The 18,930-nt window shown below is 41.2% G+C and overlaps 1 protein-coding gene across 8 annotated transcripts in view; it reads left to right on the top strand.

Moving 5' to 3' along the window:
* Positions 1-18,930, top strand: part of DOCK3 (dedicator of cytokinesis 3) — a 541,072-nt gene that overhangs the window by 431,263 nt on the left and 90,879 nt on the right. For 7 of the 8 annotated variants that reach the window (XM_089781049.1, XM_089781053.1, XM_089781054.1 and 4 more), the window contains exons 24-31: positions 4,567-4,759; positions 5,746-5,873; positions 6,837-6,941; positions 9,793-9,891; positions 14,994-15,088; positions 17,128-17,203; positions 17,780-17,880; positions 18,119-18,177. In XM_089781049.1, coding sequence (XP_089637175.1) covers positions 4,567-4,759; positions 5,746-5,873; positions 6,837-6,941; positions 9,793-9,891; positions 14,994-15,088; positions 17,128-17,203; positions 17,780-17,880; positions 18,119-18,177 — 856 coding nt within the window. The remainder of the gene's footprint in view (positions 1-4,566; positions 4,760-5,745; positions 5,874-6,836; positions 6,942-9,792; positions 9,892-14,993; positions 15,089-17,127; positions 17,204-17,779; positions 17,881-18,118; positions 18,178-18,930) is intronic. The other variant, XM_089781050.1, reaches the window with a different exon arrangement.

Below are 18,930 nucleotides of genomic sequence, written 5' to 3'. Positions count from 1 at the left end.
CGCTCAGAGGCTCTCTGAATGTGATGTGCACTGAGCTGACTGGTAACATGGTGCTGTTTCTCCACATTCTCAGTTGCTCAAATGCATTAACAGACAGTTACAGATGCATGTAACATTGTCCTAATATGGCATTTCAATGGAAGCAATTGCTGTAGTTGTTACCAGTTACGTTTCATTATCCCAGTGGGTGGGAAAGTGTTCAGTCAGCAAGACGATCTCTCTCTCTCTCAAGATGTGGTCCATATTATGAAAAAGTTGGAGAACTACTGCTGCAGTCTTTGGATTAATCTTATGGGCCAGGCTCATCAGAATCACTCTGCAATGTTCTACCATGAAACTGACATTAGGGGAAAATGGTGTCCGGACAAACCACTCTTTTGTTCTTCATTTGGGCTGTCACAAATACATAAAGGAAACAACTGAGGATGGGATTGTTCCCTTCCCCCAACCCTGGGTTACTACTGTCTTTCTTAATGTCTTAATTTCAGGCTTTTGTATATTTATAAAACCTGCCCTGTTTAATATTTGAAGTTTACTTTCTGTTTCCCACTTGCCATTATGTTGCCCCCTTGACCCTAATTGCCCCCTAGGCCCCTCAGCCTGGAGGACAGGTTAGCGGAGCTGGAACATGTGCCCCACAAAAATGTGGTGGTACTTCAAGGCCGTCGTTTAATTCTGTAAGTAATGATCACCTAACCTGCACTATTCTTTCATCATGGATGTGCACCGTGACTCTCCTTTCCCTACCCAAATTCATCTTTTCCTGAATATAATCTTGGAATGCAGTGTGCCAGATTTTTTTGAAACCAGGGAAAGAGATGTGAATAGTCCAGTAATGGACTAAAAATACTGTACAAGTGGTCATCATACGGAAATGCGTCAACCTGCTCAGGCAAACCAGTGATGAGAGGGAAAAATATATCTGATTTAGATATAAAAGAGAAGAGATACTGGATCTTATTCAGCCTTAGGGCCATCCTCATTAATATGCAAAACATGCAGCTGCGGGCCCCTGCCCCCATCCCCTTGCTGCTTCTTCCATCAGCGGGCTCTGTACCAGCTCATGTGGTCAGCCCTATCCCCCAGACATGCCTGTGAACCTCCCCTCCCCACAGGCAGTGCCCAGCCCTGCATGGTCTCAGGAGGAACAGAGGACAGCCACATAGCCGGCAGCTGGAAAGAAGCAGCTGTTCCCGCTTCAAAGCACTGCTTATCTCTGGCTGGCTGCACAGCTGCCCCCTGCTCCTCCAACCTGTGCTCACACCACTCGTCACCGCCTGTGATTCCTGTAAGCTTCCCCTGAGGCTATCAGGTGAGCATCCCACCCTGCCCTGCTCCTGCCTCGGGTTGCCAACTCTGCCAGCTGGACAGACCGGCTGACATTTGCAGCAATGGTGTCCTGCCTCTGGTCCTGGAGAATTGGCAGCCCTACTCCTGCCCCCACGGTCCTTCCCCCATGGGGTTGCCAGTGCTGTTCTGGCAAAAGGCACTAGCATAGGTAGGGACCGCCCCATTCATCTTTCAGTAAATAAGATATATTTAATAACGCCATGGCCATGAAAAACCATGACAAGAAAGAAAATATTATAAACCCAGTATTGAACTAGAAGAGAGATTGGATCTTATGCATCCTTCATCAAAAAGGAGAACTAATGGTGGGCGAGAAGGTACATTTGACAAATGATGAAAGAGCAGACCTACTGGACTTTGGTCTTCCTTTTTGTTTCCACCAGGATGACTGTGGCAAATGGCAATTTACAAGCTCAACCCTTTTGTTATAAAGATTAGGTTTTTGAAGTGCATATAATAGGCATTGGACCAGTGTTTCTATTGTACGTCCGTGAACTATTTCCTATCAATATTGATCCAATTGTGTTCCAGCAAAGACTTAAATGTAATGGTGAAAATGATTAGTTAGAACAGCCCTTTTCCTGTTTTATTGTTTATATTTTCATATACTGGCCCAGAGTTCAGCCTTTTGAGTGAATAAAAAGCAATCCAGATAACTGGAAAACCATTAAGCCATGACAGAAATGCTCAAGGCCTTAGCAAAAATCTTTCTTCATGTTTTTCCTTTCATGCAGGATGTTAGTGATCTCTATCTCCATACTCCTTCCCTGACCATACAGTGACATTAATTCTGCCCTCTTTCCAGTTCAATGATCTGACAAGCGGAGTATACCAGACCATTGCAAATACTTGCACAGAGAGCCAGCCATACCCTTCTAAGAATTAATAAATCACAACAGAGATCCTGCAGGTTATCTAACATATTCTTGAACTATTGCTAGGTTCTCTAAATCATTACAGAAATCCTTCCATTCAGAAGAAAGATTTATAGGCAGGCTTCAGGCAAATTGTTGCATGAATATCCAGGGCCACACTACTAATATCTCAGGCCATCATCCCAAAGGCTGTCACAGACCTTCCAAAGTTAATCTAAACAACTATCAGATTATCACAGAGATAAACTGATGTAGTGATCCACCACCATTGAAATAGCTTTCAAAGAGATACTTGAAATATTTCAAAGCTCTCAGATTGGTATTTGTTTAATTAAACATTTGTATGTTGTATCACATGAGTAATGACACTTGTAAGCTCTGTAGGTCACTATGTAATCACGATTGATTACAAGACAAAACATTGGGGAGGATAACAGGCCAGAGAAATAAATGGAGGAAGGAATGAAGGAATATAGAGAATGTTATGGGCTATAACAGGACAAACTGTTAGTTCTAAAAGTCTTTTGTTTTTATTGTATTCATAATTGTATTTTTTATTTTTACTGTGTAGAGAATTTTAGCTAGGGGATCATTGTTTATTGGAAGGATTGTTGGACTGTGTCTTGAAAAGGAAAAGAGGTAAATTATGAGGTTTATAGCAGGCTACTCAACTTTGGAAGCCTCAGGGGCCACAATGGTACTTACAGCACATGCCAAGAGCTGCAACTTAAGTGTGTTTGCATATATCTAAAACTATACATGTAAATATATGCAAATAGCTTCCTTCACACTGACAGGCATGAATACAAAGATTAAGGGAAGACTACACAACACGCAGGCCCCATTTAAGTCAGTTCTACTGATATTAATAAAATGCAATATTTACCCGATTTCCACCCATTTGACAGCATGTTTTAATGAGCAGTGACAGTCCAGGAATTTAACTACTAAAACGCATATCAACACAAACTGCTCTGTAAATCCAAACCACGCCACAGGCCGCGTGTTGAGTAGCCCTGGGTTACAAGATAAAGGAAGACATTCCCAATGTAAGGTCTAGCGTGTGAGAAGTCACAGAAATACTTCTAGAGACAAGAAAAAGCATGTGATGGAAAGAAAGACATAACATAGAGGAGAGTGGTAGGCAGCCACTGATGAGACATAGGCAAGAGCAGAGCTGGAAAGAGGCTGACAAATTGAGGTCATTGAGTTTGAAATTGCCACACAAAGGACTGTAGAGCCAGTGAAGAGATTCATGAAAGAGAATGAGGTGGTCAAAAATGAGTTTTGCGGTGACATTTTGGATAGATTGGATAGGAGTTGGGAAGAACAGAGGTGACATTTTGGATAGATTGGATAGGAGTTGGGAAGAACAGAGAAGTACAATAGTCCAGGTGGGAGGTTATGGATTTTGGATGCACAGTAAAGGAGGAAACAGAAGAATTTTAAAACATCCTGAATATGAGAGGTAAATGAAAGGAGTTAAGGATAACATCAGGCAGCTGGGCCTGGAGAATGGGAGGGCTCAGGGCATTATCTACTATCATGGAGAAGTGAATAAGAAGGAAGAAGTTGGGTGTGAAATAAAGAGCTCTGTTTTTCTTATGTTGAGAGCATTCCTCCAGTCCAGAGATACCGTAGGGATAACTCCAAGCTACTGAAGATATCCCTTTATCACAGAAATAATGTTGCTCTGTTATTTGCATGATATGTTGCATGATTTCCACACGCACATAGCCTGCTTCACTGTTGAAGTACAGTAATATCACATGGGGGTGCTTTTAAAAGTCTCTCGATATCTTCTTTATAAACAACTTTTCAGAATTATTTGTAACTATCCCTTATTGTTTCAGTGCAAAAGGCACTACAGTATAGAAGTTCTTTGCTCAGAAGCCCTGTTTTTCATTAAAAGATAAAATCAAGAAAAAATATTTAGATCGATTTGGGCTTTTTTCTTGTTTGTTCTCATGTCCTTAAAAATCTGTTTTTAACACCATTTTACAAACTATAAGGCTATAAAATGGCCAATACTGCTGTGGGGTTTTTGTTTGTTTGTTTGTTTTTTAAAATCATTGTGTACTCAGTATATTATATAATACACTGGTATTTCAAGGCTTGCAGAAGAAAGCATGATCTTACATACCAGAAGTGCTTGGTTTCTTGTGAATTACAGAGTGATACAAAGATAGAACATCAGCCTCATTTTGAATTTAATAGCTTTTTTTCAGACTCTTAATTCACTCTTACCATTGTTTATTTGTATTTCACACAAATATATATATATGAATATATCTGTGATGTGACATAAAACCGTCATAGCTTCTTTGCTTTCTTTTTTCAGGCTGCTTTGCTGAATTCCTTTCCTGCAATCTTTGATGAGCTATTACAGATGTTCACAGTGCAGGAAGTAGCAGAGTTTGTGAGGGGAACTCTAGGAAGCATGCCTAGTACTGTGCACATCGGACAGTCAATGGATGTAGTTAAGCTGCAATCTATAGCACGCACTGTGGACAGCCGCCTGTTTTCTTTCTCGGGTAAGATAGCAGCATCCATTTGTAATACTTGCAGCTGAATGCCCCAGATATCCAGCGAAGTGATAGTAGGATCATACATTTTTTGCAGCTGCTTTCTTGAGACCTATTCATGTAGGTCAAGTCCTTAAGGTGAAGAACACATAAGAATAAGTTAATTTCCTAAAAGTTAAATATATACAGGGTTTGGCTCACTGTGGGTATGTCTACACTGCAGAGTTTTTTCAGAAAAACGGCTGTTTTTCTGAAAAAACTTCACTTATGTCCACTCTGCAATCATGTTCTTTTGGAAAAAACAGAGGGTTTTTTCCAACATTGGTAAATCTCTTTCTGCGAGGAAGAAGCCTTTTTCCAAAAGAGCTCTTTCAGAAAAAGGCATATGTGGACGGGAAAGAAGAAGTTCTTTCGAAAGAAGAGGAAAGAGGAAAAAGCACATGTGCCCTGGTGGCCTCTCCATCCATAATAATCACAGCTTAAATGCAAGATAGCATCCATACTGAATGGACACTATCTTTCGAAAAAGCAGATCGCTTTTTCGATATGCTTTTGCTGAGTAGATGCTCTCTTTTGGAAGATCTCTTCCGGAAAAGCTTCTTCCAAAAGAAGCCTGCAGTCTAGACATAGCCTGAGCTGCTGTAGAGAACTAGAAAGCAGCATGAAGTGAATAAAGGGCCACACAACAGGAAATTGATGTCTGTGATTTGCAAGCACATTTCAAGTAATCATCAGGCATACTATTTAGCTGTGCAATTAATTCATTATTTAGTGTCTTTGAAATGCATTGCACTGAAAATCTGTTCTGTAGAAATCACACCAATTAATCAGGCATGCTGTTTATCAGGGGGCCAATTGAGTGAATTTTGCTGTATCAGCATCCTATATTAATACTAATTCCTCAGTTTCCACATACACAGTTTTTGGATAATATCAAGGCCGCTGAAATTCAGGTCTCTCCTAGAATAACTCTGAGTCTTGTTTCCTTCCTTCAGAATCCCGACGAATCTTGCTCCCTGTGGTTCTTCATCACATTCACCTTCATCTGAGACAGCAGAAGGAGTTACTCATCTGCTCTGGGATACTCAGTAGTATCTTCTCCATTATCAAGACCAGCTCTGTGGTAATCTGCCCACCAGTCTTCTCCATTCCAACACTAAATTGCTTAAACACAGTCAGAGAGTTTCTGTTGGATGTATATCTTTTTATGGGGATCTTTATATAGTAGAACTCTAACTTTATTAGCCGCAAGAAAATTCGTTAAACTGCCTTTGTGTGTATGACTCATAGTATTCTAGTTATAGCATGTTCTTGCTGTTAAAAAAAAAAAAAAAAAAAAAAAAAAAAAAAAAAACCTTATACAAGCCCAGCAAGACTGACACTATTTAATTTTCTTCACCCTAGCCTGGAATTCACTTATCTGTGGTGCTCAAAAGTCCTACCCAGCTCTGTCACTTTCAGTTCTGTAGAAGACAGTAACTAGCATTTTATGGTGACTGTTAAGAGAACTCTGTGAAATTATCCAATCAATGAAATCACACTTATTTTCAGAAATTACTGCTGATTTAACATTGCCAGTTTCCTACAGGGCAATAAAATAACCCATGTTAGGAGGAAGTCAATGATGTTAAAAATAAATCACATTGATGAGTATTTAGTGCTGTGAACTGTGGTTCTGTAAGTTTTAATAGGATGAAAGATGCGATTAAAAAATATTAATGTAATAAATATAGGGGAATGGAAGTTGAGCCCCATTGTGCTACATAGTAAACAGGTCTCCGATTATGGATGTATGTCTTTTGATATGTTCCTAGATCTTTCTGTCAAGGAGGGAGGAAGTGGAAAGTCACATACTGCAACATTGAAGCCATGTGACAATGTCAGCTATCTAGGGCAATGTTTACTTTCTCTCTCTGAACCTCCATCTGCAGGAATCTCTTTTGGTGACAACTCTTCCTGAGTTTCTCTGAAGTTGTTAGTCTCACCATGAAGGCAGTTCCTAGTGTGCTTGGAGCTGCACATTTGGCTTGCCATTTCCATTCTGTCCTCAGCTGCTAACTGTCTGTTTTCTTACTGCTCGCTGTAGGAGGCAGATGTAGTGGAGGAGGTTGAGATGATGGTGGAGAGCCTCCTGGATGTACTTTTACAGACTCTGCTTACTATCATGAGTAAATCACAGTCTCAGGAGGCGGTAAGAGGGCAGCGTTGCCCGCAGTGCACAGCCGAAATCACTGTTAGTAACTAACAATCAGGTTCTATTTCCTTCTTTTCTAACGTTCAGCTCCCTTTCTCCCACTCCCTCACAACCACCTACACCTCATTAGCATCTCTCCTGCATGAACAATCACAGCTTTATCTCCTTCCCTTCCCACTCATGGACCCATTCCTTCCACTCTGAAAAAATCTGTCTCAGTGCACTAGTCAGGCTGCTTCACATTTACATCAGCAACCAGGAAGCTTTCCTGGTTGCTATAGTTACTGTCTTGGATTATATGTGAAATTAGGTTTGCAAATTATTATTTGGTAGCCACTGGCATATGCCAGCAAGGAGATTATTTAGGGCTCCACCTTTAAATGGGTACCAAAATAACACTGGGAATATTATAATTTCTTACCAGCAGGCCAGTGCCACTCACTTCAGTCCCTGGATAGATTCTGCTAAATTGAGCACTTGCCACAAATGGAACAGGGCATCTAGCTGGAGAAGGAAATAAGTGCCAGGGAACTGGGTGTGTCGCTGAGCTGGTGGGGAGGAAAGGAGCAAAGATAGAGGAAGATAACACCACTCCTGATCTTTGCATAAGATGCTAGTATGCTTAGAGCTGGCCCAAATTATTCAGCTGCATGGGATAAAAAGGGAATGAGAATTCTTTGTCATTCACTGACGGGGGGAGGGAAGATAACTTTCCCATTCAGTCTTCTCTCTTCCTGGACTCATTACACTACATATTCTGTCCTAATGCTGCTTTTACTTTGATTCAAACACAGAGATACTATCAGCACTGCTTGTGTTAATTTCTGCTCCAAAATACTGTCCACACAATGTTAATTCTCTTGCTCATTAGCTAGGAGTTTTGAGTGTGCTGTGCAGAAAGATGTGTTAGTGCCTCCAGACTAGGAACAAGGGTGTTTCCTCACCTCTTGTTAGCCAAAATGCAGTAACAAACATGACGTACATTTCTAATGATGACAGGGCAGTTTGTAAGGGGGAGTCTAGAGTTTACCTTCACTTACTAATATGTTACAAAACTGCCTGGACTTCAGTATGATATTAGCTTGTTTTAGTTGCATGTGTTAGCTGACACATGGTCAGAACACACCTTAGTATAGACGAGGTGTTAACATGAATTGGAGAGGCTCAAAAGTTTAAAAACATTCCAGGGCATTTGGGCAGACACCGGAGTCCACCTGAAGAAGGAACTTGCCCAGAATACCCCATATAGAAAATCTCCTTGGAAACACTTCATGAACACTCATAGTTAGCCCAGTATCTATAATATGTGACAAAAGGTTAGGCGGTAATTACAAAATCTTTGCAATTGTTTAAAAATAAGTTGCTTCTGTGGCTTAAAGACGTAAGTGCTATAAAGAGACATGCCTAATAGAAATAGCAGGGAACTCATAATGTGGAGATGAATACAATTCCTGACTGTCACCAACTTGCAACAACACCTGATACAGTGCCTAGCCCCTTGTGCTGTATTCTTCAAATGAGCAAGCCCCTCCATTTTCACACATCTTGTAAGGCACTTTGAGAGGCTGTAGTGAAAGGAGCTACATAACTGCAAAGCCTTAAAGACGAGGCCATAGCAGCTTCTCTTCTCCCCATGGGAGATTGGAGCGCAAGCAGTGGTGCTCATCTGTCAAACTCTCCAGGAAGTAACAACCCACTTGTGATGGTCACTCACCTATTCTGCTGGTCAGATCATGAAATTTACATTTACAAATTAATCTTCAGTCCTTAGGAATAAAACAACAGCAGAACTCAAACAGCTTTCCTGTTGTTTGGCTGGCTTTTGTTGGAGCCTTGAGCCAACTTTAATTAAGTGCCTTCATTGAGAGACCATCACAAAGAAAGAAAATGTGTACGTTAAATTCTTCATGAGAGAACTTTTGTGGCTGTGCCCACGAAAGCTCATGATACCATCTACATGTTTTGTTAGTCTATAAAGTCCTACCAGACTATTTGTTGTTTTTTAAGTTTATCCTGTACAGACTAACTCGGCTATGCCTTGAAGCTATTGAAACCCAGTGAATGTTAACATTTGATATGGTAACTGGCTTAGTGAGAATGAAATTGTCAAAAAATTCATGCTGGGAGAGAGACCCTTTGACTTTCAGCATTGACCATTTAAATGCTGATATTTGCAGTAAGTCCTATGAAAAAATTAGCACATACAGGTAAGCCTCTGAGGGCATGTCTACACTAGCTCGTTAATTCAAGCTAGGTAGGCAAATGAAGCAACCGGAGTTGCAAATGAAGCCTGGGATTTAAATATCCCGGGCTTTATTTGCATGTTCCCGTCTGATCACCATTTTGAAATTTCACTAGCCCGAACTCTCCGCCGCGCGGCTACACATGGCAGTGAATCGTTAATTCGAACTAAGTCCTTAGTTTGAATTAACTGTTACTTCTCATTCCATGAGGACTTAGTTCGAATTAATGTTTCACTGCCGTGTGTAGCCACGCGGCAGTGAGTTTGGGCTAATGAAATTTCAAAATGGCGACCGGACGGGAACATGCAAATAAAGCCCGGGATATTTAAATCCCAGGCTTCATTTGCAACTCCGGTTGCTTCGTTTGCCTACCTAGCTCAAATTAATGAACTAGTGTAGACATACCCTGAGAGTTTTTACTGTGTATGAACAGGAAATAGAGATCTTTTGGCATACAGTATTTTTAATCTCTGCACATGAGCTTTTCTTTCATATGCATTGGTGCCATTTCAGACCCTACCCTTTATCTTCTACCTCAAGTTGAATTGTACATCTACACTTTTATTTGATTGCCTGGATTAAATACTGCTTCATTTACTTGACAGGGAGAGTATGTGTCCTGTCTCTTGTCTCTGCTTCGTCAGATGTCAGACACACATTTTCAACATTTACTGGACAACTTCCAGAGCAAGGATGAGCTAAAGGTAGGACAGAACATCAGGGGGTTTAGAAGTAGCTATTAAATATTATCTTCAGAAATCAAATAGATGGGCATTGCAGAAAGTGTTTTCACTTACTCTGCAAAACATCCACATTCTCTGTAGATATAGTCACTATTTGTTTCATATACTTCGTTTATTATTATTTGAGAAAAGGATGATCTAGTGGTTAGGCACAAGTCTAGGAGCTGGGAGCCCTTCCCAGGCTTCTTGTGTGACCTTGAACAAGTCACCAAAGGTATGTCTACACTAGGGATGTAAATGACAGTCAAATATCCGATAAGCAAATGCTTATTGGATAGTCGACACACTAGTGTCGACACCCTGCCCCCCGCTTTGCTGCCTCTAGCAGAAAGAGGTGGCAAGAGTTGGGGGATGAGGAGGGGATGCTTCAAAGCAGCAGTACCATATGAAGCCCGGGGCCAGACCCTGGGCTCTATGCAGCGCTGCTGCTTTGAAATGCAACGGAGAGCCCAGGGTCTGGCCCCAGGCTCCACACTGCTGCTGTTTGAGTCCCCCGCTGGCCCTGTGCTCCCTGCAGCGCTTTCGCTTTTGAAGTGTAGCAACAGCCCTGAAGCTGTTGCTACACTTCAAAGGTGGAGGTGCCCTATCAATTGCATCAACTATTCAATTAACCAATTAATCTAAATTTAACATCCCTAGTCTACACTGCAAAGTAAACCCCATGGTGCCAAGTCTCAAAGCATGCTTCCAATGACATGAGCTCATAAGGTGCAGGGCTAAAAATAGCAGTGTAGACATTCCTGCTTGGGCTGGAACTGAAGGGAAGGTCTCAGACCCTGGGCTCCAGTCCAAGCAGCAACAGCTACACTGCTATTTTTTGCTTAGCAGCCCAAGTCCTGCAAACTTAAGTTTGTTAACCCCAGGGGTTAACCTGCACTGTGCTGCAGGTTTTCCTTTGTATTGTAGACATACCCAGAGTCTCTCTGCTATGTCTGTCCTCCAGCTGGGAGATGTGACTCTTCTTAATAGAGTGTGGATGGTGTGGCACTAGCAGTGGCTCAGGATAGCTGCCGGAGTCCAAGCCTGCCCACCCCCTGAGTCTGAGTCATCTGAGCTCAGATGACTAGCCTGAGCTGGTGCAGCAGTTTCCACACTGCTATTTTTAGTGTGCTAGCATGAGTCTGTCTACCTGCCCTGCCCTGAATAACACCACTCAACTGCAGTTAGTCACACTCATCGCACTTCCCTGCCTGGTGGTAGTAGTGTGAAGACTGAGGATAAATACATTAAAGATAGCAAGGTGTTCTGATCATATGACAATAAGGACCAGGTAAGTACCTGTGAGAGGTATTGTCCTGGTACTATGTGAAACAGGCCTGAACTACAGACCAGTTTTCCTTTTCTGTTTATTCTGCAACCTATTGAAGGACATGGAGATTACCTAAGAGCTCACTTAGGAAAAGGTTTAAAGTTTGTTCTTATGTCAAAAGATAATTCTATTCCACAGCAGGCTTTTGCATACCAAGCAGAGAAAAAACGGCAGCAAACTGTGCATTGGTCAGTTAGAATAGTGACCAGCCTAACTCACCTGGTGTATGTAAACAAGCCCCCCAAACTTAGTACACAGTTGAGGTACCCTCACTGGTGGCTTCCCAATCATCATCTGCTTGGAGTGTCCATCTCAAAGAAAGAGAAGCCTATTTGTTATGACTGCATCAGTATGAAGGCAGCATGTCTCAGACCGCGGTAAATGGATCTGAAGTGCAGAATAACTTCAAGAAGCAATATTTAAATCTGATGGAAGTAACAGTCATGTTGTCACTTTTCTTTTCACAGCGTGATGATGGGGTTAGAGACAAAATGTTTTTGTGGCTAATGTGAAAGCTCAGAAATAGAGCGAATAGTAATACCAAACTGGCACCATTGTAGAAACCTGATAACACTGAACAAACAAGGTGGAACAAAATCTGAGGTGCTTTTGGAAGAGGTTGTCAAATTCCAGTTATTGTACGTACCAATGAAAATACATCCTGAGAGAGTCTGGCTCAGAGCTATAGACTTTAGGATAAAAGAGCCTCTTAACCCAGTGATGCAAGTAAAATACATTTCTTGCCGATATTGGGGAGTGAGGAACCAGCTAAGGGGGGGGGGAGGGATGGACACGTGACCTCCCTATATGACCATCCATGTGACTCCACCTCACCCTGAGCCTGGGGCTTCCATGCTCTTCCCCTCCCTTTCCCATCCCATATTATGAGGTGGGGAGACTTGCAATTGGTACAACAGCTGGAAGAGCTGTCGGCAGTTCTGCTTTCTCCATTCTGCCCCTGCCAGCAGAGAAAGGAGCAGAAGCTCCAGCTCCAATCCCAGCCCTTCTGTGGTGCTGCCCGCCTCTCCTCTGGCTCCATACAGCGCCAGCCCTGCCATCACCTCCTCTGGCTGTTGTACTGATCTCAGCACCACCTTCCAGGGGGCTGCTGCTGGACAGAGCTGAAGGAGAAGTAGCTTCATGGAAGCTCAGGGGACAGGGCAGGCAGTAGGGGAAAGGAGCAGAACGCTGGCAGCTCCTCAGGCTGCTGTACTGTTCCCAGCTTCCCTCCAGACCTGTGCTCCTGCAGGATTGTGTACAGATGGAGCTGGAGGAGAGGCAGCTCCATGGAGGGGCTGAGGGAGGTACAGGATCTTTCTGGTACACCATACCAGCTAGAAATGTCTTGCTTGTATGGCAGACTGGACCAGACCCAGACAAGCCTACTTGCACTGCTGCTTTTACCTCTAGGTTATAGGAAAGGTGGAGCACAAATTAGTAGGCATCTGAAGTTGTTAACTTTTGACAATTTCTTCAATGGCCCACATGATACGCGTTGGCACACTCTTATTGAGACGTAAGTAGACATAGAATATGGATAGGAGTAGAGCTTGTTGGAAATTTTTGTGGAATTTTTAACAAATGCCGGTTTCATCACAACTGAAATATCTTTGAAAAATTTCAAAACAAAAATATTTCATTTCAGTACATATTTGTTTTAAAATTTAATTTCAGATTTCTAAATTTTGTTTTGGAATTTGAATCTTTGCTTTACATTTTCAAAATTTTATTTTGAATTCTATATTATTGTACATCTTTATTGGTATATTATTTTACATCATTTTATGTCAGCAGTATTTCACAGTATGTATTACTAGTAAGGCCTCATATTATATAATTGTTTAAATATTCTGTTTTTAATACATATTTTTATTTTTTAAATAATTAATGACAGCTACTAAGATGTTGCCATCAAGTACTAAGAAGCAGCTGTATTTAATATTTACTACATGTGCATATCATGAAATAAAAATATAGTAAAAATTTAAAAAGAACATTTGAAACAATTTTTTAATTTCCAGAATAAAAAACTAGCTTCCAAAACAAAGCTGAATAATCCAAAATAAAATTTAAAAATTAAAATCTTTCAAAACTGTATTTTGGGGAGAAATTTAAAAAATATTTGTTTTCTGCCTGAATCAGAAGAAAATAATTTTGAAATATTCAGTAAACCAGAAATTACAAGTTTTCATAGAATCATAGAATCCTAGGGCTGAAAGAGACCTAAGGGGGAAATCGAGTCCAGCCCCTTGCCCAAAGCAGGACCAACCCACTCTGTTAAGTAGTTTACTCAAGAAGATTTTTGAAGTTGTTCTTACCTGACATCACAAATACCACTATCGCAGCTGGCAACATTTTTGACAGTCCTTGTAAAAAGGCCTGTGATTAAATTGGCTATGGAGATAAGGATGTAACTACATTGGTATAACTACAATCTTTACACCTTTTCTGGATTAAGGTCATGCTGCGATCAATCTTCCAGAGTTTGATTTAGCAGGTCTAGTAATGATCCACTAAATTGAACTCAGAGGGTGCCAGTACTCCTCTTCCTCATGAGGACTAAGGGAAGCCAATGGGACCATTAGCTCCTGTTGGTCTCCCACTGTGGAGACTGTGTGGAAACTCGAATTAAGGTACGTTGACTCCAGCTACATAATTAATGTAGTTAGAGTTGCATATCTTAATTTGACTTTCCCGCATAGTGAAGATATGTCCTAAGAGAGAATTACTACCACAATTATATAAAAGGGAAAAATAAGTCAGATAAAACTTAAGTGATTTATTCAAAACCAAAAGGTGAGTCATTGGCGGTGCCAGTATTTGATCTCAGGAGTTTTTCTCTGTCTCTTACTTAGGACTATTAGACCAGCCTTCTTTCTCCCTTAGGTCTCCTTGCATGTTAGGCCATGTCTTCACCATGCAGGAAGGTTAAATTAAGATATGCAACTCCAGCTATGTTAATTACATACTTGGAGTTGACATACTTTCATTTGAGTTTCCACGCAGTCTTCGCTGCAGGAGGCTGACAGGAGCCCATACTCTGTTGACTTCCCTTACTCCTCGTGAGGAGCAGGAGTATTGGTACCAATGGGGGCACCCTCTGAGTTTGATTTAGCAGGTCTTTACTTGCAGCATCAACCTTCCACTTAGGGAAGACATGGCCTCGGAAATAAATGCACAGCGGTGGCCAAGGCAGTATGAAAGGTTGCATAGTGCTGTCTGTGTCATGTCAACTTCTGCATAATCAAAAGATCAAAGTCTCCAAAGCGGTCATTATGGCATGTTTCATGACCACTGCAGTCTTTTTATCCGTCTGTCTGTTGCTCTCTCTTTCTCTCCCGCACACACACTAAACGGGTTCTTACATTACATAACCTATACAAGTTCAGTTTTATTCAATTTTTAAATTTATGAAAGAAGTGCCTAGACCTTGAAAGCATATTCTTTTCCCTGAAAATGGCACACAGGGAACTCAGACCAGTGTTCTGCATGACACTACTGAAATGTCATATGAAATAAAGTACAATGAAGTTCTGCATTGTAAATTTGAAAATATAGGAGAATGTGCTTGTTGAAAACAACTGTATCTGCCTCATTCCTGTGTATGCTGCTTCCATTTTCTAAGCTATGTAGTCTAGTGACACGGGGATCAAGCAAGGGAAATATAATTAGCTTAATTGTCTTGGCTGTGGTTAGGAAAGTACATTTGCCTACAGCTGCCACTGCTCATTATTCTCTTCTTTCTGTGTATTAGGAATTCCTGCTGAAGATTTTCTGTGTGTTTCGAAATCTGATGAAGATGAGTGTCTTTCCCCGGGACTGGATGGTGATGAGGTTACTCACCAGCAAGTGAGTGAGGATAGGTTTAAAGCATTGAAAGTTTGTGAAAGAGCTCTTGGGTTCTCTAAATTAGGGCTTCTCAATCCCAGAGAAGCAGTGTGTTTTAGTGGGCAAAGCTTTGGGACTGTCGGTAGGAACTCCTCCTAAGTGCTAATCCTGGTTCTGCAAAGTTACATAAGCTGTCTGAGCAAAATTAGGGCTTTAGTCCGTGAATGATCACTTGCAAGTTTTACATGCTAACAATGGGCATGCATACTATAGAGTTAACAGAAACTTCTGTTTGCGAAAACCAAGTGCAAATAGGCTTTCAGTATGTCATTTGTGCACACAAGTGATAGTGAGCTAAATATCTGTGCAAATCTGGTTAAATGTGGAGTTTATTTACCTTTGAACATCTGCCCCTTTGTCTGTTTTCCCATATGTAAAGTTTAGGTACAGCTTGGACTTCCCTGGTCTGGCACCAGGAAATCTGCTGGACCAGGGGAGATCCCCTGGTGTGGCCCCTCAGCCTGCCACTCTTCCCTACCTCCAGCTCATTCCACCCCGGTCGGGCTGCTTGCTGGCCACCTCAACCCCGGTCCTGCTGAGGCCCCCGCCAGGTGGCATGTGACCCCAGTGGTGGCTGGATATATAGTGCTTGTGGTCTTAATTTTCCTTTTGCCAACATTGTTACTTATCTGCCTTCATTGTGTCTCAATTAAGAAAAAAAAGCCACACAACTCACCAAGGAGTTTTCTTGCAGTTTGTGCTTTGTGCATTGCCTTGGCCCACTGTTCTTGAGGTCAGTGACTTCTAGAGCCAGCTTACTACTGATTCTCAAACTGCTCTTTGGATGAATGACCAGAGGACTTAACCTAAATCAGCGGTGGACTCAAGTTTTCAGAAAAGAAGGGGCAGGCCTCAGCTCTTAAATCTGATGACAAAGCATCATATTGAAATAGTTATTTCTTGATTAGGCAGCTGAAATTTGGGCTGGAATGATTTGATTTTTATTTTTCCCCTTTCAAGCTTTTCCTGTTGTATTTAGCAGGAGCAGGCTGAGAGCCAGGATTATAGCTGGAGGCTGGGATTACCTAGTAGTGTCTCATCTCATTAGCTAGTCTAGCTGTAGCACTGCAATTGCCAACTGGAATACTGTAGGGGTCCACATTGCAAGATGATGTCGTCGACCTCTTCCTGAATCCTGATTGGTCAGCTGTTGTGGTGGTGTATGCTCTGTGAGTTCACAGTGCTGATGAAAAGTGAAAGAAGTGGCTTTAGATCTTGTCAGCCCCCCAGGTTACATGTTGTACTACAGGAAAAGAGACATCCATCTAAAGTAAAAAGACCTGGTTACCTAAAATACTCTAACTAGCCTGATCGCCTGGTGCTGCTTAGCTGGAAATCTCTTCAGTTGAAATAAAGTGCCTTTATCAATGTCACTGAAAGTATCACATGAATGAGATGCTGAGCTTTAGCCTATTTCTTTTTTTATACCAGACGAATTAGACTTTGTTAATTCTTGCATGGTATGTGATTTGTTCTCATTTATTAAAGGCATTTATGCACCTACAAAAACATAAGTTTCCCAGTGAACCCAGAGCTTACAAAATAATACCCAAAATGTACAGAGGAGATGTCTGACCGAGTGACAGATATGCAGAGGATCAATTTACAGCAAATTCCAAAAACTCTAAAGGATTATACCTCCATGAAAAATGCTGCTTTGATGAAAGAGATGTACATAAACAAAAATAAATAACTTATGTTTGTTTTTTTATTTATTAACTTCAGTACTGGACTTTTGAAAATAAACTCATAAATTATAAAAATACTTTTCAGTTTCCAAATCTACAATATTTCAGGAAAATGTATTTGTGAATTCTGCCTTGCATTATTTACTATTAAGTCTTTGTTTGAAAAAGCACCGTGACCTTTATGTTGATAGTGCCAAAATGCATTTTGAAATGTAACAGAAACAGTACCAAGTGCTCAGACCCATTGAAAGACTCTTTGACTGTGATTTGTACTATAAATTGAAAAGTATCTCTTTTTTTTTTTAATTATAGCATCATAGTTACAACAGTCCAGTATCTGTCCTCTGCCCTGCACAAGAACTTCACAGAAACAGACTTTGATTTTAAGGTAAGGATTGAGATCTAGAAAATTCATGACATCTTTTAAAATTAGCAGCAATGCAAGAACAGCAGCTACTCCATAGTTATGGATTATATTCACCGTGTTTGTTAGCTAGGAAAATGAATTAACTGTTAGAGAGAGTTATCCAATTCTGCTAAGGCTTTGACTGAACTAAGAAATCCCAGAACAGTGGAAGCATTATGAATTCTAGTGTTTGAAAAAGTGAAACTGTTTGCATTGGCTAAAGTCGAGAATGTACAGTGTCTAATGTAATTCATAGCACACAGCATGTTGTGGTTAGGGCGTGAAAAAGTGTTCAGTAGTACAGGTGTCAAGAGGTGAAGGTCCTACATCTGAAACCCCAGCACTCCTTTGCTGCTGGGTTCTTTTAATTGTCATTCCCTCCCATATTTGTAAAATTACCGGCACTGATCAAAATTAATTAATTATTGCAGCTGTTTTATTTAGACATAATTTCCCCTGATGTATATCTGTAATATACATATATGGATTGTATGTTTGTGTTCAGAACTTGTTCTGCTTTTGGACTCTCATATGTTGAATTTCCTTACTGGTTTCTAGGTGTGGAACTCCTATTTCAGCTTGGCAGTTCTGTTTATAAACCAGCCAAGCCTACAGCTAGAAACTGTCACTCCAGCTAAGAGAAAGAAGATTTTGGACAAGTAAGAACATGATTTCCTTACCTCCAAAAATCTGATTTTTCTCTCACCTCAAAAGTAGGACATATGTTTTTATTACATGCTCCCATACATTGCCGGAGGTGGGAGGAACCTCTCCAGAAAAATCACAATGTTCTTTAAAAGTATAACCTTGGTTTAAATATTAATTTTATTGTATTAGATCACCAACTTGCTGCATTGTGTTCCATTAAGGGGTTTTTATCTATGTCTTCTCTTTCAGATACGGTGATATGCGAGTGATGATGGCATATGAGTTGTTCAGCATGTGGCAGAATCTGGGTATGTCTCTGTTTCCTGTTCATTTCCGAACCACCAAAGCAAAAGTTGTCTATGGCCAGATCTACACTATGGGAGAAGTTGCATTTAAGATACGCAACTCTGGCTATGAAAATTACATAGCTGGAGTCGACATACCTTAAACCAAATTTCTGGGGCGGCCTTACTGCAGGAGGCCGATGGGAGAAATTCTCCCATCAACTTTCCGGTATTCCATGGAGTTGTGAGGAATAAGGGGGCGCCCTCAGCAGTCAAATTAGCAGATCCTTACTAGACCTGCTAAATCAGACCCCAGAAGATCAATCTCTGGAACATTGATATTTGCATTAGTATAGACAAGGCCTAAGAATTGCACTACTAATAATCAATTTTAGTGCTGTGACACTAGAGAGCTCATGCTTAGTCTCGTAGTTTCTTTGAAAATTTTGAACAAAAAATGACTTTCTGCATAGCTTCATGTTGATATTTTTCTCATTTGAAATAACACCATCCTATGAATTTGAATACTTTACTCTCAAATGATGTGGTGCCTGGTTTCAAAAGCTTTTCTTTGGTATTCCCAGATAATGTACTGCATAAGCATTTGGAAATCCCAGCTACAGGCAGTCCCCGACTTATGTGGATCCCGCCGCCCGTGTACTCCGGGGCGAGAAAAGCTGCTCCGCGTCTCCCTGGTCTCGGCTTCCCCCGAGGCTTTGCAAAGCCGCGGAGGGGCTCGGGCAGCGGAGCAGCCCAGGCGCGCCTGGGCTGCCCCCC

The sequence above is a fragment of the Pelodiscus sinensis genome, chromosome 11 (assembly GCF_052426305.1).
Source record: "Pelodiscus sinensis isolate ZL-2025 chromosome 11, ASM5242630v1, whole genome shotgun sequence".
NCBI lineage: Eukaryota > Metazoa > Chordata > Testudines > Trionychidae > Pelodiscus > Pelodiscus sinensis.
Note: the sequence above shows the minus strand (reverse complement) of the source record. Positions and strands in the feature narration are given on the sequence as shown.